The 18,434-nt window shown below is 39.0% G+C and overlaps 1 protein-coding gene across 7 annotated transcripts in view; it reads left to right on the top strand.

Moving 5' to 3' along the window:
* Window positions 1-18,434, top strand: part of LOC115224461 (RIMS-binding protein 2) — a 595,300-nt gene that overhangs the window by 76,704 nt on the left and 500,162 nt on the right. For 6 of the 7 annotated variants that reach the window (XM_036513377.1, XM_036513379.1, XM_036513378.1 and 3 more), the window contains one exon: window positions 15,564-15,683. In XM_036513377.1, coding sequence (XP_036369270.1) covers window positions 15,564-15,683 — 120 coding nt within the window. Of the gene's footprint in view, window positions 1-10,165; window positions 10,464-15,563; window positions 15,684-18,434 lie in introns of those variants that run through there. The other variant, XM_036513382.1, reaches the window with a different exon arrangement.

Genomic DNA, 18,434 nt, shown 5'->3' with positions numbered 1-18,434 from the left:
ATGGAGATTTTTTAGCTGTTTTAAGGTAAGATTTTACCTGAAAATTTCAGGTGAGCTGAGCATAGAAATTAAGAACGCGTCAGTTCTCAAGCCAACCTTTATTTGACGAAGACGAGAACAAAGGCCAGGCTGACAAAAGTCTCGTTGAATCTATGAAAATAACTTGTGATTATTTGGTTTAATCAGTATTGTAATACGTGACAAACGTTTCGTGCCATTTCATGTGTAAAAGAAAACTTGTTTCCATGGGAGGAAATGGGGTGGGCAGGGAATGGGGGTGTTTTAAATTTCACACCAAACTATTTCCCCCCCACGTTTTATATTCAATAATATTTGCATAGATTAGTAATAAACAATTTCATTGCTTAGAATCAGACACATCATTCCTGCTTTTCTGACATAGTAGAAAAATGAATAAGTAGAAATCCTACCCAGTCGAAGTCAGTAGCTCTCTTTGTCTGTCAGTCTGTCGGTCTCTCCCTCTCGATCTCTCTGTCTGTTTGTCTCGCTCTTTGTCTGTCAGTCTGTCGGTCTCTCCCTCTCAATCTCTCTGTCTGTTTGTCTCGCTCTTTGTCTGTCAGTCTGTCGGTCTCTCCCTCTCAATCTCTCTGTCTGTTTGTCTCGCTCTTTGTCTGTCAGTCTGTCGGTCTCTCCTCTCAATCTCTCTGTCTGTTTGTCTCGCTCTTTGTCTGTCAGTCTGTCGGTCTCTCCCTCTCAATCTCTCTGTCTGTTTGTCTCGCTCTTTGTCTGTCAGTCTGTCGGTCTCTCCCTCTCAATCTCTCTGTCTGTTTGTCTCGCTCTTTGTCTGTCAGTCTGTCGGTCTCTCCCTCTCAATCTCTCTGTCTGTTTGTCTCGCTCTTTGTCTGTCAGTCTGTCGGTCTCTCCCTCTCAATCTCTGTCTGTTTGTCTCGCTCTTTGTCTGTCAGTCTGTCGGTCTCTCCCTCTCAATCTCTCTGTCTGTTTGTCTCGCTCTTGTCTGTCAGTCTGTCGGTCTCTCCCTCTCGATCTCTCTGTCTGTTTGTCTCACTCTTTGTCTGTCAGTCTGTCGGTCTCTCCCTCTCAATCTCTCTGTCTGTTTGTCTCGCTCTTTGTCTGTCAGCTGTCGGTCTCTCCCTCTCAATCTCTGTCTGTTTGTCTCGCTCTTGTCTGTCAGTCTGTCGGTCTCTCCCTCTCAATCTCTCTGTCTGTTTGTCTCGCTCTTTGTCTGTCAATCTGTCGGTCTCTCCCTCTCAATCTCTCTGTCTGTTTGTCTCGCTCTTTGTCTGTCAGTCTGTCGGTCTCTCCCTCTCAATCTCTCTGTCTGTTTGTCTCGCTCTTTGTCTGTCAGTCTGTCGGTCTCTCCCTCTCAATCTCTCTCTCTCTCTCTGTTTGTCTCGCTCTTTGTCTCTCTGTCTGACTGGCTCTCTCTCTCAAATGACAGGAAACCTGTTTGTTATATTTTACTAAACATTTGCATCATAACAGTCAGTTAAAAATCGTGTGGATTTCTTGCTTGAAGGTCACAGCCACCAGCTCAAGTCTCCATCAGATAGTAAAAAAAAAATCCCCATTCATCAAATAAGAATGTATTTGCTACTTAATTACCATCATTAGTGTACTTCGTTTTCATACCTGATTAACAAGATTCTTGATGTGAATTCATGCATTGAAACAAATCTGGTTGTGTCTCGGTTTGGGGGTGGGTGGGTCATTATGCCAATAACAACACACACATGCACACACACACAATAGTTTGATATCATTTCTTTGTTAATCAATTGGTTAAATACCTAACCAACTAATCGATTGTTTAATGTACTAATTAACCTGTTAGCATTCAGACTATTATGTGAAATGTAATGCTTATTTATTCGTATTGTTTTGTATTAACCATAGCTTTGACATTTCAATGATGTGATAGTTTCATTCTTAGAATGACACTGAAGGCTATGTTGGAAATAAATTAAGTACCAGTTATGCAGTGGGGTCGATGTAATCGACTAAATCCCTTTGTCTGTCCTTGTTTGTCCCCTCTGTGTTTAGCCCCTTGTGGGTAGTAAAGAAATATATGTTGGAAAGGTTGGATACGGTCAGTCTGAACATGTCAGAATATCGGGTGGATTTGGTCAGTTTAGATGCTAAAGAATTACTCTTTTTTTTATTCTTTTACTTGTTTCAGTCATTTGACTGTGGCCATGCTGGAGCACCGCCTTTAGTCAAGCAAATTGACCCCAGGACTTGTAAGCCTAGTACTCACTCTATTGATCTCTTTTGCCAAACTGCTAAGTTACGGCGACGTAAACACACCAGCATATATACGACGGGCTATTTTTCCTCTAAAACTCTATTTCATCAGATCCTAATGGAGTTTATTGATGCACAATTTCATCTCACTTTCTGCCAACATAAAACAGAGAGAGCTATGAAGTCGAATTAAAAGGTTTCTTGTTTCCCTTTTAACTTCCTCTTTGTTTTTTCTGTCTATCTTCCATCTCCTCATTATTATTGCCTGTTTGTTGTTTCATACTTCTTTGAACTAGAAGAGTGTGTTGGAAGTCTACTCTTTCTTATTGTCTGTCTGCTGTTTCATACTTTCATGAATCAGCGAAATCTGCTTGTAGTCTCATCGTTATTGTTGTCTGTCTGTTGTTCCATACTTGCTTGAAATCGTGAAAAGTCTCATTTTTATTGTTGTCTGTTTGCTGTTTCATACTTTCATGAATCAGTGAAATCTGCTGGAAGTCTCATTGTTATTATTGTCTGTCTGTTGTTCCATACTTGCTTGAAATCGTGAAAAGTCTCATTTTTATTGTTGTCTGTTTGCTGTTTCATACTTTCATCATCATCATCGTTTAACGTCCGTTCTCCATGCTAGCATGGGTTGGACGGTTCGACTGGGGATCTGGGAAGCCAGAAGGCTGCACCAGGCTCCAGTCTTATCTGGCAATGTTTCTACAGCTGGATGCCCTTCCTAACGCCAACCACTCCGTGAGTGTAGTGGGTGCTTTCATGAATCAGTGAAATCTGCTAGTAGTTTCATTGTTATTATTGTCTGTCTGTTGTTCCATACTTGCTTGAAACCGTGAAATCTGTTTTCATACTGTCATGAAATCTGCTAAGAATTAGTGAAACACACAAACCAATTATCCAGAAGCTAACGTATGCATTAAAGAATGTAGAACTGGAATCAGTGGCAGAGCTAGAGTTGGTGCTCCCTAGAGTGATCACTGAATTTCTTTTCCCTCCACCACAAAAATTCTTACATGATGCACATCAAAAGTACTATTCCAAAAATTTGTTGTCTTGGGAAAAATCACCTCCTTGCCCCCCCCCCCCTTTTTTGTGTGACTGGAACAAAACATTTTTTATAATGACTGTTTGAAAGAGGGAGGTAGATTGAGATGATAAAGAAATTTGCAAAGAGTAGTGGGGGGCAACAGTAAGCTGTCATAATTAAGTTTATCTTCCCCATCTGAAAAAACCCCCCCCCAAAAAAACAAAAAAAAAAACAACCTTCCCCCCCAAACAAACCGTACCCACCCTGGTACCTATCTTTCATCTCTTTACTCTCTTTCTCTTTTACTTGTTTTCAGTCATTTGACTGCGGCCATGCTGGAGCACCGCCTTTAGTCGAGCAAATCGACCCCAGGACTTATTCTTTGTAAGCCCAGTACTTATTCTATCGGTCTCTTTTGCCGAACTGCTAAGTTACGGGGACGTAAGCACACTAGCATCGGTTGTCAAGCAATGCTAGGGGTACCAACACAGACACACAAACACACACACACATATACATATATATACATATATACGACAGGCTTCTTTCGGTTTCCGTCTACCAAATTCACTCACAAGGCATTGGTCGGCCCGGGGCTATAGCAGAAGACACTTGCCCAAGGTGCCACGCAGTGGGACTGAACCCGGAACCATGTGGTTGGTTAGCAAGCTACTTACCACACAGCCACTCCTGCGCTTGTAACTTGTTTCAGTCATTAGCCTGCAGCCATGCTGGGAAACTGCTTTGAAAGGTTTTAGTTGAACGAATTGCCCCCCAGTATTTATTTCTTTAAAGCCTGGTATTGATTCTGTCTCTTTTGCTGAACCACCAAGTTACAAGGACATAAACACACCAACACTGGTTGTTAAGTGTTAACACTTGATGTCGTGTAGGGAGCTTTCCTTGGATGCTGTCTTGCAGCAAATCAACATATAAATTAGAACACATACACTATGTATGTGCAAAGGGTAATGATTACAAGAACTGCTTTTAATTCATAATTTAATTTCCTTTCACATGTGCCATGCTACAGCACATCAACAAACAGACTTCTCTCTATTTACATATAAGTGCCTGATCAGTGATTCATTTTATTTCGAAATACTTTACAAAGTGGACTGAGTGTTTTTCATGTGGCACCAGCAGTGGCAAGATCTACATGTGTGTGTGTGTGTGTGTGTAAGAATGGTGATGGCACATAGCTCAGTGGTTAAAGTGTAGCTCTGGACCAGGATGTGTGTCGTATTCTTGAGCAGGATACCTTTTTTTGACATTGCCCCAGTCCACTCAGCTGTAGAATTGAGTTGCTATATCGGCTTTTGTCTTTTTCTTGGGCAACATTAGTGCTGTGGTGAGGTGAGGCTGATATACATAGGGGACTGCTGGTCTTCCATAAACAACCTTGCCTGGACTTGTGCCTTGGAGGGGAACTTCTTAGGGGCCAGGCCATTGTTGTTTGTGACTGAAGGAGGTCTTTATATGCAAGAATTTGATTGAATCCCATGGTTTCCCATGGCTTTGCTGGAGCAAAACCATGAATGTTATTGACATTCCTTGTTATGCAGGTGTATGGCTCAGTGGTTAGAGTGTAGAGGGACTTTCTGTGTGCAATCCCAGGGTCATTTGTGACTGAAGGGAGTTTTTATTTGCTTGAGCAAAACGGTGAATGATATTGACATTCCTTGTTGCGATGATGACAGGTTGTCCAAGTCTTTGAAGATCTGTAGAATAAAATAATCCCTTACTTAAAAAACAATTAAGGTTTTGTTATAGAGCAGGAGTTCTCAACTATTTTTTCCTCTATGGACCCCTTTGATTACTATTCTATTCTTATTTTTTTAATTTCCCACAAAGGGTTAAACATAGAGGGGACAAACAAGGACGGACAAATGGATTAAGTCAATTACATCGACTCCAGTGCATAACTGGTACTTAATTTATCGACCCCAAAAGGATGAAAGGCAAAGTAAACCTCGGCGGAATTTGAACTCAGAACATAACAACAGACGAAATGCCACTAAGTGTTTCGCTTGGCATGCTAACGTTTCTGCCAGCTCACCGTCTTCTATTCTATTCTGGTGGACACCCCTCCCCCTAGTCATTTGATGTTTAAAAATTGCTTCTTTTTAAATTCCTATTTTGTGTTTCACACATTAACTTGTGTAGGTTGAATTATGTAAAATGCTAAAGAAAGAAACCCAGATGTTTCTTGCAATACATACCAATACATACACCTAAGGCAAAATTTTTTCAGGGACCCTTTAAGTACTATTGTGGATCCCCAATTTACTATTTTGTTGCATGGACCCCCAGTTGAGAATCACTGTTGAAGAGTATCAAGTCATACAATCCTGTCCAACCCATGCCTGCACAGGAAAAAACCATTAAGTGTCCAAATAAATGAGTGATGTCTTCATTGATTGGTTTTATTTTTTGTCTTTTATTTGTCTCAGCCATCAAACTCTGGCCCTGCTGGAGCACCACTTTGAAGAATTTAGTCAAATAAATTGACTCGCATAATTATTTTTACTTTTTTTTAAAAAAAAGCAGGTACTTATTCCATCATACTCCTTTACCAAACTGTTATGAGGATGTAAACAAACCAACATTGGTTGTCAAGTGGTGAGTGGGGGATGAACACAAATACACACACACACACACGATGGGATTCCATTCAGTTTCCATGTACCAATTTCACTGACAAGGCATCGGTCGGCCAGGGGCAAGAGAGGAAGATACTTGCCCAAGATACCTTGCAATGGGATTGTACCCAAACCCGCATGGTTACAAAGTGAGCTTCTTAACTACACAGCCAATTCCTATGCATTGGCTAGGAAATCCATTTGCGCAGTATATATCCTGTGTAAGAACCATTGCAGCTTTATAAACTGTGTTGCATCACTTCTTAAATTACATTGTCTCCTATTAAACAGTGGCTTCTAGTAATGTTATGCTTTCTGTAGTAACTTCCACCTGTACATTTTCTGCATTAAAGTTAAATATAGTCACTGTCTGACATTATGTTGCAGTCTTTTAATCTTATAAGGATATTCTCGTTGCTGTAAAAGCTTTTTCCTTATTCTGCAATTGATATTCGCGGAAGTATTCTTTGCAAAAATTTCAATTCTCTCTTTTACTCTTTTACTTGTTTCAGTCATTTGACTGCGGCCATGCTGGAGCACCGCCTTTACTTGAGCAAATCGACCCCGGGACTTATTCTTTTTGTAAGCCCAGTACTTATTCTATCGGTCTCTTTTGCCGAACCACTAAGTTACGGGGATATGAACACACCAGCATGGGTTGTCAAGCGATGTGGGGGGGGGAGGACAAACACAGACACACAAAAATATATATATATATATATATATATATATATACATATACATATACACGACAGGCTTCTTTCAGTTTCTGTCTACCAAATCCACTCACAAGGCTTTGGTCGGCCCGAGGCTATAGTAGAAGACACTTATCCAAGGTACCATGCTGTGGGACTGAACCCGGAACCATGTGGTTGGCAAGCAAGCTATTTACCACACAGCCACTCTTTATCAATGATCAATATGTTATACAGGTTTAAGGCTGTGAGCTGGTAGAGTTGTTAGCATACCAGGCAAAATGCTTACCAGCATATGGTCTGTCTTTAGGTTCTGAGTTCAAATTCTGCTGAGGTTGACTTTGCCTTTCGTCCTTTCAGGGTTGATAAAATAAGTACCGGCTGAGTTGATGTAATTCACTTATGCCCTCCTTAGAAATTGCTGGTCTTGTGCCAAAATTTGAAACCTTTAATCATAGTTCTTCTTATTACTGAAAGGCGATGAGCTGGCAGAATCGTTAGCATGCTGGGCAAATTCTTCGCAGTATTTCATCTGCCACTATTATGTTCTGCGTTCAAATTCTGCCAAAGTTCAGTTTGCCTTTCATACTTTCAGGGTCAATAAAATAAGTATCAGTCAAGTACTGGGGTTGATGTAATCAACACCCCCCCCCCGCCCCACAAATTCCAGGTCTTGTGCCTATAGTAGAAAGGATTATTATTATTATTAAGGCAGTGAGCTGGCAGAATCATTAGCACGTCTGGCAAAATGCTTAGCAGTATTTTGCCCATCAGTACGTTCTGAGTTCAAATTCCGCCGAGGTTGACTTTGCCTTTCATCCTTTCGGGGTCGATTAAATAAGTATCAGTTATGCACTGGCGTCAATATAATTCACTTAATCCGTTTGTCTGTCCTTGTTCGTCCTCTCTGTGTTTAGCCCCTTTTGGGTAGTAAATAAATAAGTATTTCGTCTGCCGTTATGTTCTGAGTTCAAATTCCACCAAGGTCAACTTTGCCTTTCATCCTTTCGGGGTCGATTAAATAAATACCAGTTATGCACTGGGGTCGATATAATTGACTTAATCTGTTTGTCTGTCCTTGTTCATCCCCTCTGTGTTTAGCCCCTTGTGGGTAGTAAAGAAATAGGTATTTCGTCTGCCGTTAAGTTCTGAGTTCAAATTCCGGCGAGGTCAACTTTTCCTTTTATCCTTTCAGGGTCGATAAATTAAGTACCAGTGAAACACTGAGGTCGATTTAATTGGCTAGTCCCTTCCCCTAAAATTTCGGGCCTTGTGCCTTTAGTAGAAAGGATAATCATTATTATTTTTTATTGTTTATATATTTTTAATGGACTAAAACAAACGTGATTTCTTTAGGCCTAGAGTTTGCTAGTGCTAGTACTTAATTAGTGAACTGTGATTACTTCACATAACCACATCCTTTGCTATGTTTTGAAGCTCCCCCCTCCCTCGCCTTTTGCTAATTATTGGGGCAGGGTAGTGTGGTGATGGCAGGGGCCAGTGTCACCAGGAGAAATCTGGTTGACTTCAAATGAAATAACTTGCCCTGGACAACACCACCTCCAAATATTCCCTTATTCTCCCCTTCCTCTTCTTACTATCCTCTCCCTACCCTCCCTCTCCTCTTTATCCAACTCCCTACCCCTCCCTCTCCTTTCTCTTTTATCCTATCTTTTCTCTCTCAACCTTTTCCTTCTCTTTCACCCTCTCCCTTCTCTTTCATCTTCTCCCTTCTCTCTCACCCTTCTCACTCACCCTCTTCCGTTTTGCTCTCCGTCTCCCTACTTGCTCACTCTCCTTTTCGCTCACCCTCTCCCTTCTCCTTCCCTACTCCTCTCTTCTCTTTACTCTTTCTTCTCGCTATCCCTTCTCTCTTCTCCCTTTTCTCTATACCTCTCCCTCATCCCTACCCTGTCGCTTTTCTCCTCCTACCCCCTAGCTTTTGTCTTCCTCTTTCCATTTTCTCCTCCTTTCTACTTCCCCTCTCTTTTCCTCTTCGTCTCTTCCATTTTCTCTCTACCTCACCTTTTTCTTTCTACCCTCATTCTTCCTCTCCCCTCTCTCAAGTAATTATTGCATTTTTTTTAAAAAGAAATAAAAACAAAAACACCGGAATAATTTAACTGTTTTCCCACCCACCCACCGTTCCTCTTGTGTCTACTTCATTAAATTGTCTCACCTTTCCTCCTGCTTAAATAAAGGACATTAACTTAGCTACTGCTACAGTCATACATCATCAGATAATGAACTACTGACACACACACACACCTGAACAGCTTGGTATATGTGTGTGTGAATATACCTGAGTGCGTGTATAGCAATGTGTATGTGTGTGTGTATACATTTCATACCTGCTAACAGCTTGTTACTTTCTTAGGTATATTATACAGTCTCTCAAACACAGCTCCCTCGCTTTCTCTCTCTCTCTCTCTCTATATATATATATATATATATATATATATATATATATATATATATATATATACATTCAACTTCATGGTAGGCATAAAAGTAAATAAATAACAAAAAGCAAAGCAAATAACAAACAAATCAACGAAAAAATACAAAAACTTCCCAAACGCTTGATGAGGTCTCTTTTCTTTCTTTGTTTCTTTCTTTCTTTTTTTCTTTCTTTCTTTTTTTGTTTCAAATGAAAGTCTGTTGTCACCCATGCTGATTCTATTCTCTGAGACCGAGAACTAAGTTGGCCTTTGCTAAATATAAACAATCAGACGATCTAGAATATCTGTGTTGGTTTGTCTCTTAGTATCCAGATTTTTCCTTATTTCCAGTGCAGCAAATTATTGTTATAATAATAATAATAATAATTATTATTATTATTATCATTATTACTAGTATTATTATAATTCATTTTATATACATTTCTGGAGTTAATTACCACCACCACCACCACCACCACCACCACCACTACTACTACTATTGCAACTGTTGCAAGAACTGCAGGACTCTTGGGGAAAACTTTATAAAAGTTTTTCTGTTGCTATTTTCTTCGTGTCTTCATATGAGAGAAAACTCCTGTGCTATCTTACCTTGAAGGAGGTGGGGAAATAAATGCACATACACACACATACATACGTATACATATGTTTGTATATGTGTGGGTGCAGATACACAGACAGAGACAGGTAAATGTGTGTGTATGGAAGTGCTTTTACCTGTCGTCCCACCAACCACGTTTATTAACGGTGTAAATGAAAATGTCTTGAAAGTAGCAGAGATTATTAAATAATACATTTGTATTTAAAATCTTTCGTTGAGTTTGTTTCACCGAGGAAATATATAACTGTTCAGTATACGATTCATTTGTTTTCTCCTTCGACACTGTTTACCAGAACATTTAGGAAAATATAAAGAGACATTTTAAAGAAAAAATATTTACCATAAAATATAGGAGGATAACAAACAAAAGAAAAATACAGCAAACCAAAAAGAAAAGAAAAAATCAAGCATGCATTTATTTTCTTTTTTGTATATTTTATTTTACCTGGATTATTTTACTGTTACATTTTTTTGATTGATTTTCTGTCTCTCAAAAAAAAAAAAAAGTCTTCAGGATTTACTGGATATTTCTTGGCTTATTTTTCCTATTTTGTTACTATTTCGTTAAACAAAAACTTCAAAAATATACTTTGGGAAGGGTGGGGATAATGATTAATCTTTTATCAATTGAAAAGAAAAGGAAAGAAAGAGAAAAACAGCAAAAACAAAACAACAACAGTATGAACAATATACAAATCTAAACTCATCAAACTTTATTGATTTGTCAATATTCTCTGGGATTGTGTCAATCTCCACTTTAAACTTTATTGGAAAATGGTTTGTGAGCAAAGATACAAAATGACTAAATTGGTTTGTACTTTTATTTATTATGCTAGTTATTTTTTTGTTTTATTTATTCATTTATTTCATTCTTTTATTTATTAATTAAATTTTACAGAGAAGTCTGTGAATAAGAAAAAGAAAAGAAAAGGACTAAATACTTTTGCTATGTTTAGTTAGATCTTTCTACATTTCAAGTTCAGCCCTTGTCGAAATCCTCTCTGGTTTTGATCCCTTCAAAGCTGGTAAAATAAAGTAGCACCTACAATTAAATTGACTTTTGCAACTCCTTCAAAATGTATAAGCCTTACTCTCTTTTACTCTTTTACTTGTTTCAGTCATTTGACTGTGGCCATGCTGGAGCACCACCTTTTTAGTCAAGCAAATCGACCCCGGGACTTATTCTTTGTAAGCCCAGTACTTATTCTATCAGTCTCTTTTTGCCGAACCGCTAAGTGTCGGGGACGTAAACACACCAGCATTGGTTGTCAAGTGATGGTGGGGGGACAAACACAGACACACAAACATATACACACACATACATGTATATATATATATATATACATACAACAAGCTTCTTTCAGTTTCCGTCTACCAAATCCACTCACAAGGCTTTGGTCGACCCGTACTATAGTAGAAGACACTCGCCCAAGGTGCCACGCAGTGGGACTGAACCCAGAACCATGTGGTTCGTAAGCAAGCTACTTATCACACAGCCACTCCTACGCCTTGTGCCAAATTAAAAAAAAAAAAATATGTGGCTTGGTACAGGTATAGCTGTGTGGTTAAGAAGCTCTCTTTGCAACCATGTGGTTTCAGGTTCAGTCCTGCTGCATGTCATCTTGACCAAGTGTCTTCTATAATAGCTCTGGGCCGACCAATGTCTTGTGAGTGAATTTGCTAGATTGAAATTAAGTTAAAACCCTTCGTGTGTGTGTGTGTCCATCCATGAAAATTTTATAAACTTTTGAGAGAATGTGAAATAATGCATTTTCTGCAATGGCATATCTCAACAATCACACATATAGAGAGGTATAAATAATAGCATGTAAAAATATTGGGGTCAATAAATTAAGTACCAGTTGAACATTGGGGTTGATTTGACTTAACCCCTTACCCCCAGACCCGTTGGCCTAGGTCGTGAGTTCAATTCCCTATGGTGCATTTTATCCTTGAGCAAGACACTTTATTTCATGTTGCTCCAGTCTAATCAGCTGACCAAAATGGGACGTACCTGTAATTCAAAGAGCAGGCCAGGTGTCATTTTGTGTCACTCTGAATCTCCCTGAAAACTATGTTAGGAATATGCATGTCTGTGGGGTACTCAGCCACTTGCTTGCTAATTTCTCAAGTAAGCAGTACCTTCGATTGGATCATTTGAAACCTTTGTCATCGTAATTGATGGAGTGCGTTGGTGGTGCGTTGTGTTCTTCATCAAAGCACTTCATCTTGCATTGCTCTGCAATCACTTTGACACCTGATGTCTGGTACCCCATGCACCTGTTCAGGTATTGTTGATTTGACGGAGGGAGCAAGATAACATACAGCGCATACATATGATCCCTATAAACAAATCATTTGTGCAGGCTGTTCAACAAAAAAGCTGAACACTCATATGTCATCTTCAATGGGAGAGTCCATTATTATTAACCCTTTAGCTTTTAAACCGGCCATATCCGGCCAAAAGTATTCTGCCTGTTTTATGTTCAAACTGGCTAGATCTGGTCTCTCACACCAACCCTACAATATCGTTTTAAAAATTAACAGCTACCTCATCAAAATCTCATAACTACAAGATAATGCAGGATTAGCTCAAAACAATGTGGATTAAAAAGCATTAATTTTGGCAGAATAATGTGAACACTAAAGGGTTAACCCTTTAGCATTTAAACCGGCCATATCCGGCCAAAAATATTCTACCTGTTTTATGTTCAAACTGGCCAGATCTGGTCTCTCACACCAACCCTACAATATCGTTTTAAAAATTAACAGCTACCTCATCAAAATCTCATAACTACAAGATAATGCAGGATTAGCTCAAAACAACGTGGATTAAAAAGCATTAATTTTGGCAGAATAATGTGAACGCTAAAGGGTTAAGGCTATGACCTGGCAGACTCATTAAAACAGCTGACAAAATGCTTGGCACCTTTATTTATGCTTTGAATTGAAATTCTGTCGAGGGTGACTTTGCCTTTTATCCTTTTGAGGTTGATAAAATAAGTGCCAGTTGAACACTCAGGTCAATGTAATTGACTTAACCTCTCCCTGGTCTTGTGCCAGAATTTGAAATCAATATTATTATAATGAAGGTGAGGAGTTGGCAGAATTGTCAGCTTGCCAGACAAAATGCTAAGTAGAAATTTCTTCTGGTTTTATGTTCTTTTTGAGTTCAAATGCCACTGAGATTAACTTTGCCTTTCGTCCTTTTGGAGTTGATAAAATAAGTACCAGCTGAACATTGGGGTTGATGTAATTGACTAACCCCTACTCACAAGATGACTGGTCAAGGAGGGAGATTATTGAAATAAAAGGTGTATCCTGGTTTTAGAATAGTCACTCTGTCTCCCCCTGTGTCATAAAAAAATAAAAGATCCCCTTTGGTCATGAATAAGCATGGGATTGCACCTAGAAAGTTCATCTCCTGCCGAAGCACAAATCCAGGCAAGGTTGATTATGGAAGACTGCAGTTGCCCATGCATACCAGTTTCCCCTCTTCATGTTACCGATGTTATCCAAAGAAAAGGTGAAGGCAAATACAGCTTGGCACCAGTGACATCACAACTCACTTCTACAGCTGAGTGAACTGGAGCAATGTGAAATAAAGTGTCTTGCTCAAGAACACAACACACAGCCTGGTTGAACTCACTACCTCATGATTGTGAATCTAGCTCTCTAACCACTGAGCCATGCACCAACTAAAAGGGTTAATGACAAGAAGAGCAATCAGTTATACAACATTACTTCAGAAAATTTGTCCAATTCATGCCAGCAAAAAAAATCAAATGGAAATTGTAGTTGTGATACCTGTGCCGGTGGCACGTTAAAAGCACCATCTGTACGTGGCCGATGCAAGCACCGCCTTGACTGGCTTCCATGCTGGTGGCGTGTAAAAAGCACCAACCAATCGTGGCCGCTGCCAGCCTCCCCTGGCACCTGTGCCGGTGGCACGTAAAAAGCACCATCTGTACATGGCCAATGCAAGCACCGCCTTGACTGGCTTCCATGCTGGTGGCACGTAAAAAGCACCAACCGATCATGGCCATTGCCAGCCTCCCCTGGCACCTGTTCTGGTGGCACGTAAAAAGCACCCACTACACTCGCGGAGTGGTTGGCGTTAGGAAGGGCATCCAGCTGTAGAAACACTGCCAGATCAGACTGGAGCCTGGTGCAGCCTTCTGGCTTCCCAGACCCCAGTTGAACCGTCCAACCCATGCTAGCATGGGAAACAGACGTTAAACGACGATGATGATGATGATTATATATATATATATATATATATATATATATATATATATATATATGTGTGTATATAAACAAAAATTTAGATTCAGATGAATTAGGTACTTATGTTGAGGCACCAGAATTTAGTATGGTATTATCCATACAGTTTCAAAGTAAGGTGATTAAAATCATGTATGGATTAACACTAAAAACTTTTTACACCTATATTATACCTCTTAGTTTATAATTAGTATATAGTTAGCATTCCTATAACATCAATATTCCTTTAGTTAATACCAGGTATCAGTCTTTACAGATACAAACTAAATAAGTAAATAAACAATTTTTAGTTTAAATACTTAAATTATTATACATTTTCTACAAATCTTCTCTATTGATGTTAAGGTATATATACTTCATCATGGTTTTAGTGATTAAGCTATTTCATTCCTTTTCTATGGTGTTCTACCCCACCTGATCATTTTATTATTTTATGAAAAAACCTAATTTTTGTACCCCTAGAAATTCATACTTACCTTATATATAACAGTACTGGTATCTTCACAACTTATAATAAACTGCTTAGATTATAATTTAATTAATATATAGTTCGCATGTTCTTTCACCTCATTACTCCTTTATTAAATACCAGTAAATGCCAATGATTAATCTTCATAGATGCTATTTAATAAGTTAATATTTCAGTATGTAGTATGAATAAATATTAAACAATTTCTATGTAATTTATTTCCTCCCTCTCTTGTGGTAAATTTTGGTATATGCTCAAAAGCATTCAAAAATTTTACCCTTTAGTCATAATCTTAATAATCTTCTTTTATCCTTTTGGTCATAATCTTCTTAATAATCTTCTTGATAGCAATGATTGTTTAAAGTATTCAACTATAGTACTCCATAATAAAATTTCCCCTGTATCATCATCGTTGGTTTTACTAGAGTCTTGCCCCTTTAATTGATAACTAACATCCTGATTTAGGATTTTCCTTTACCAAATCTCATTATATTGCTTCAAATTAATCTTGATAGTTTTATGACTATACCCACTATCATTTCTGTTGACTCCCTCAGCCCCTTTCCTAACAGACACTGCTCCTTGTTCCTTGGCCTTAGATTTTGATGTACAAAGATTTGATAAGCCAGACTATAAATTATAGTCCGTCGCAGGTGAGCTGCAAGATGCAGGGGGAAAGAGTGAGAGAAAGTTGTGGCGAAAGGGTCAGCAGAAGTTCGCCATTACCTTCTGCCGGAGCCGCGTGGGGCTTAGGTGTTTCGCTCATAAACACACACATCGCCTGGTCTGAGATTCGAACCAGCGATCCCTCGACCGCGAGTCTGCTGCTCTAACCACTAGGCCATGTGCCTCCACAGACTAGTGTTCTCCTCATCTTGGTTGATGTTTTTAATACGTTTTGGCTGGTGTCTGAAGGAGGCTGGAGCATACAGCAGCCAAAATGTTATGTCTGCTGTCCTCCTCATCTTAGTCATTGCTTTCATAATATAAATTCCTCATCTCAGTAAATATAGAATTGTACCAATCTAATAAACCTTAAAAGAAAGATCTTTTCCTTTGTTATTATCTGAATGTTCAGCTTTGTTCATCTTCTCTAAAATAATAATTTTAAACTTTAATTTGATTGCTTTTTTTGTCTTTTTTTTTTTTTTATTTAGAACAAAAGGCTTTTTGAAGAGAAGGAGAAACCCCTACAGAAGAAGGTAGGAGAACTTCAGTCTCAGGTTCTCAAACTTGAAAGGAAAACCATGCTTCTGAAGAATGAAAATGAATCATTGGTAAGTTAAATTTTTATGTCCTATTTTTGTACTTTGCTGCTTTGGAGTATGCTGTGATATGTTGTGTTAAGTTTCCCCCCAAAAATGTGTTGTGTCCTTAATCTTAACAGACCCTTCAAGGCCATTGAAATCAATAAAACTGATTCTGAAACTACAAGAATAACATGTACATGGAAGACCTTCCAAATGGAAGATGTTCTAGAGAGAGGGGTTTACAAATAGTGGTTAGTTTAAGGGCTGAGGGTGATGACAGATTAGTGAATCAGGTGGCCATGGATGGAGGTGGCATGAAACTAATCAGTTCCAAGGATCAGAGGTTATTGTCACAATGGTAGAAAAATTTAGTTAACAACCCTTTACCTGTGACACACAGGACATATTTACCTGCTTTTCATGCATCATACATGATAGACATTCTAAATTTTGTTTTTTCGACCACCAGAGTAACTTGGGTCTTATGAAAGGAAAGATATTAAATCGTTAGCTCCTGCACGCATTTTTTTTCTCTCCTTGTTTCTCTCCGTGTTTCTTTTCTGTGTATCTTTCTGTTGAAGAGCGTAGGCTCGAAACGTAAAAGACTTGTTTTATTTCTATTCCTGAGCGCCATACTAATACAATTGTTTGTTTGTACTCCACCTGCCTTCGTCTTTTGTTTATTTTCGTAAGCTTCCCATTTATATTACTCAGGCTGATAAGGGCGAAGTAAAAGTGTGGAAAACAAGCATGGGCACTTAAGATAAACTTATAAAAATGCTTTGAATGGGCAAAGGGGTTTAGATATATAACATCTTTGGAAGAGTGGTTGGAGTGTATTGGTGAGTTTGGTGGGTATTATTTTTTTTTCTGTATCTACTATTGTTTAATTTACTAGCATATCTACCAGTGCCTAGTTAACTACTAATATATAGAATAGTTATGTGTGTGTTTACAGGCTGGCAGATTCATTGGAGCATCAGACAAAATGTTTAGCTGCATATCTTCTGATTCTCTTTACTCTTTTACTCTTTTACTTGTTTCAGTCATTTTGACTGCGGCCATGCTGGAGCACCGCCTTAAATCGAGCAACTCGACTCCGGGACTTATTCTTTGTAAGCCCAGTACTTATTCTATCGGTCTCTTTTTGCCGAACCGCTAAGTGACGGGGACGTAAACACACCAGCATTGGTTGTCAAGCAATGCTAGGGGGACAAACACAGACACACAAACATATACACACACATACATATATATATATAATATATATATATATATATATATATATATATATACGACAGGCTTCTTTCAGTTTCCGTCTACCAAATCCACTCACAAGGCATTGGTCGGCCCGGGGCTATAGCAGAAGACACTTGCCCAAGATTCCACGCAGTGGGACTGAACCCGGAACCATGTGGTTGGTTAGCAAGTTACTTACCACACAGCCACTCCTGCGCCTCTTTATGTTCTGAGTTCAAATTTTGCTAAGGTCAACATTACCTTTCATCTTTTTGGGGTTGATAAAATAAGTAACAGTTGAGTACTGGGGTGGATAAAAAAGTACCCATCAAGTGCTGGGGTTGATGTAATTGACTTTTCCCTCTCCTCAAAATGTCAGGCCTTGTGCCAAAATTAGCAAGAACTAATTACTATCATAGCATTCCTAACAGTCTCTGGCTACTGACATAGTACACCTACTCGTGTCTAATTAACTACTAACATCTTAGACTATCTATCAGTGTCTAATTAACTACTGTCATTTTCCTGAATATCTACTTGTGTTGCTTTCACAATCACAAGATTGTGGTTTCAATTCCCACGCCTGGTGGTGTGTTGTGTTCTTGAGCAAAATACTTCATTTTACATTGTTCCAGTCCACTTCAAAGATTAATAAGGAAAACAAAGATTTTATGTGAAATTTCATATTCAGAATAGTTGATGTGTTGGATTTGACCCCTACGCTGTAGTTTGCTGATCCTAATTGACTGTTAATTACACATCAAAGCATATCTGCTACTGTCTTACTGACTGCTAATGTATTAATATATGAGGGGCTGCTGAAAAGTTCTTAGTTTCTAGGGTATTGTGAAAGGCCTAGTTAGGGGCCCAACCTTCTGAGTTCTTTTAAGGGCTAAGAAAAACAGAAATATGTTGAATAAAAAACACAACTGATTATTCTGTATTTTCTTTTACCAAAATCTAGGAACTTTACAGCATCCTTTTGTATCTGTTGTTTGAAGACAGCAAACTGGCAGAATAATTAGCATGCCAGGAAAAATGCTTAGCGGCATTTTGTCCATTTTTACATAGGTTCTGAGTCTAAATTCTGCCATGGTTGACTTTATCTTTCATCCTTTTAGGGTTGATAAAATAAGTGCCAGCTGAACACTGGGGTTGATGTAATTGACTTATTCCCTCCCCAAAATTGCTGGCCTTGTGCCAAAATGTGAAACCAGTATTGATTGTTTTGCTACAGCATATCAATCAGTGTGTATTTGATTACTATTTGCAGGCCGATGCCAGCGCCACCTTGACTGGCTTCCGTGCCGGTGGCACGTAAAAAGCACCGATCTGATCGTGGCCATTGCCAGCCTCGCCTGGCACGTAAAAAGCACCCACTACACTCACAGAGTGGTTGGTGTTAGGAAGGGCATCCAGCTGTAGAAATACTGCCAGATCAGACTGGAGCGTGGTGCAGCCTCCTGGCTTCCCAGATCCCGGTTGAACCGTCCAACCCATGCTAGCATGGAAAACGGTCGTTAAACGATGATAATTATG

The sequence above is a fragment of the Octopus sinensis genome, linkage group LG25 (genome assembly GCF_006345805.1).
Source record: "Octopus sinensis linkage group LG25, ASM634580v1, whole genome shotgun sequence".
Taxonomy (NCBI): Eukaryota; Metazoa; Mollusca; class Cephalopoda; order Octopoda; family Octopodidae; genus Octopus; species Octopus sinensis.
Note: the sequence above shows the minus strand (reverse complement) of the source record. Positions and strands in the feature narration are given on the sequence as shown.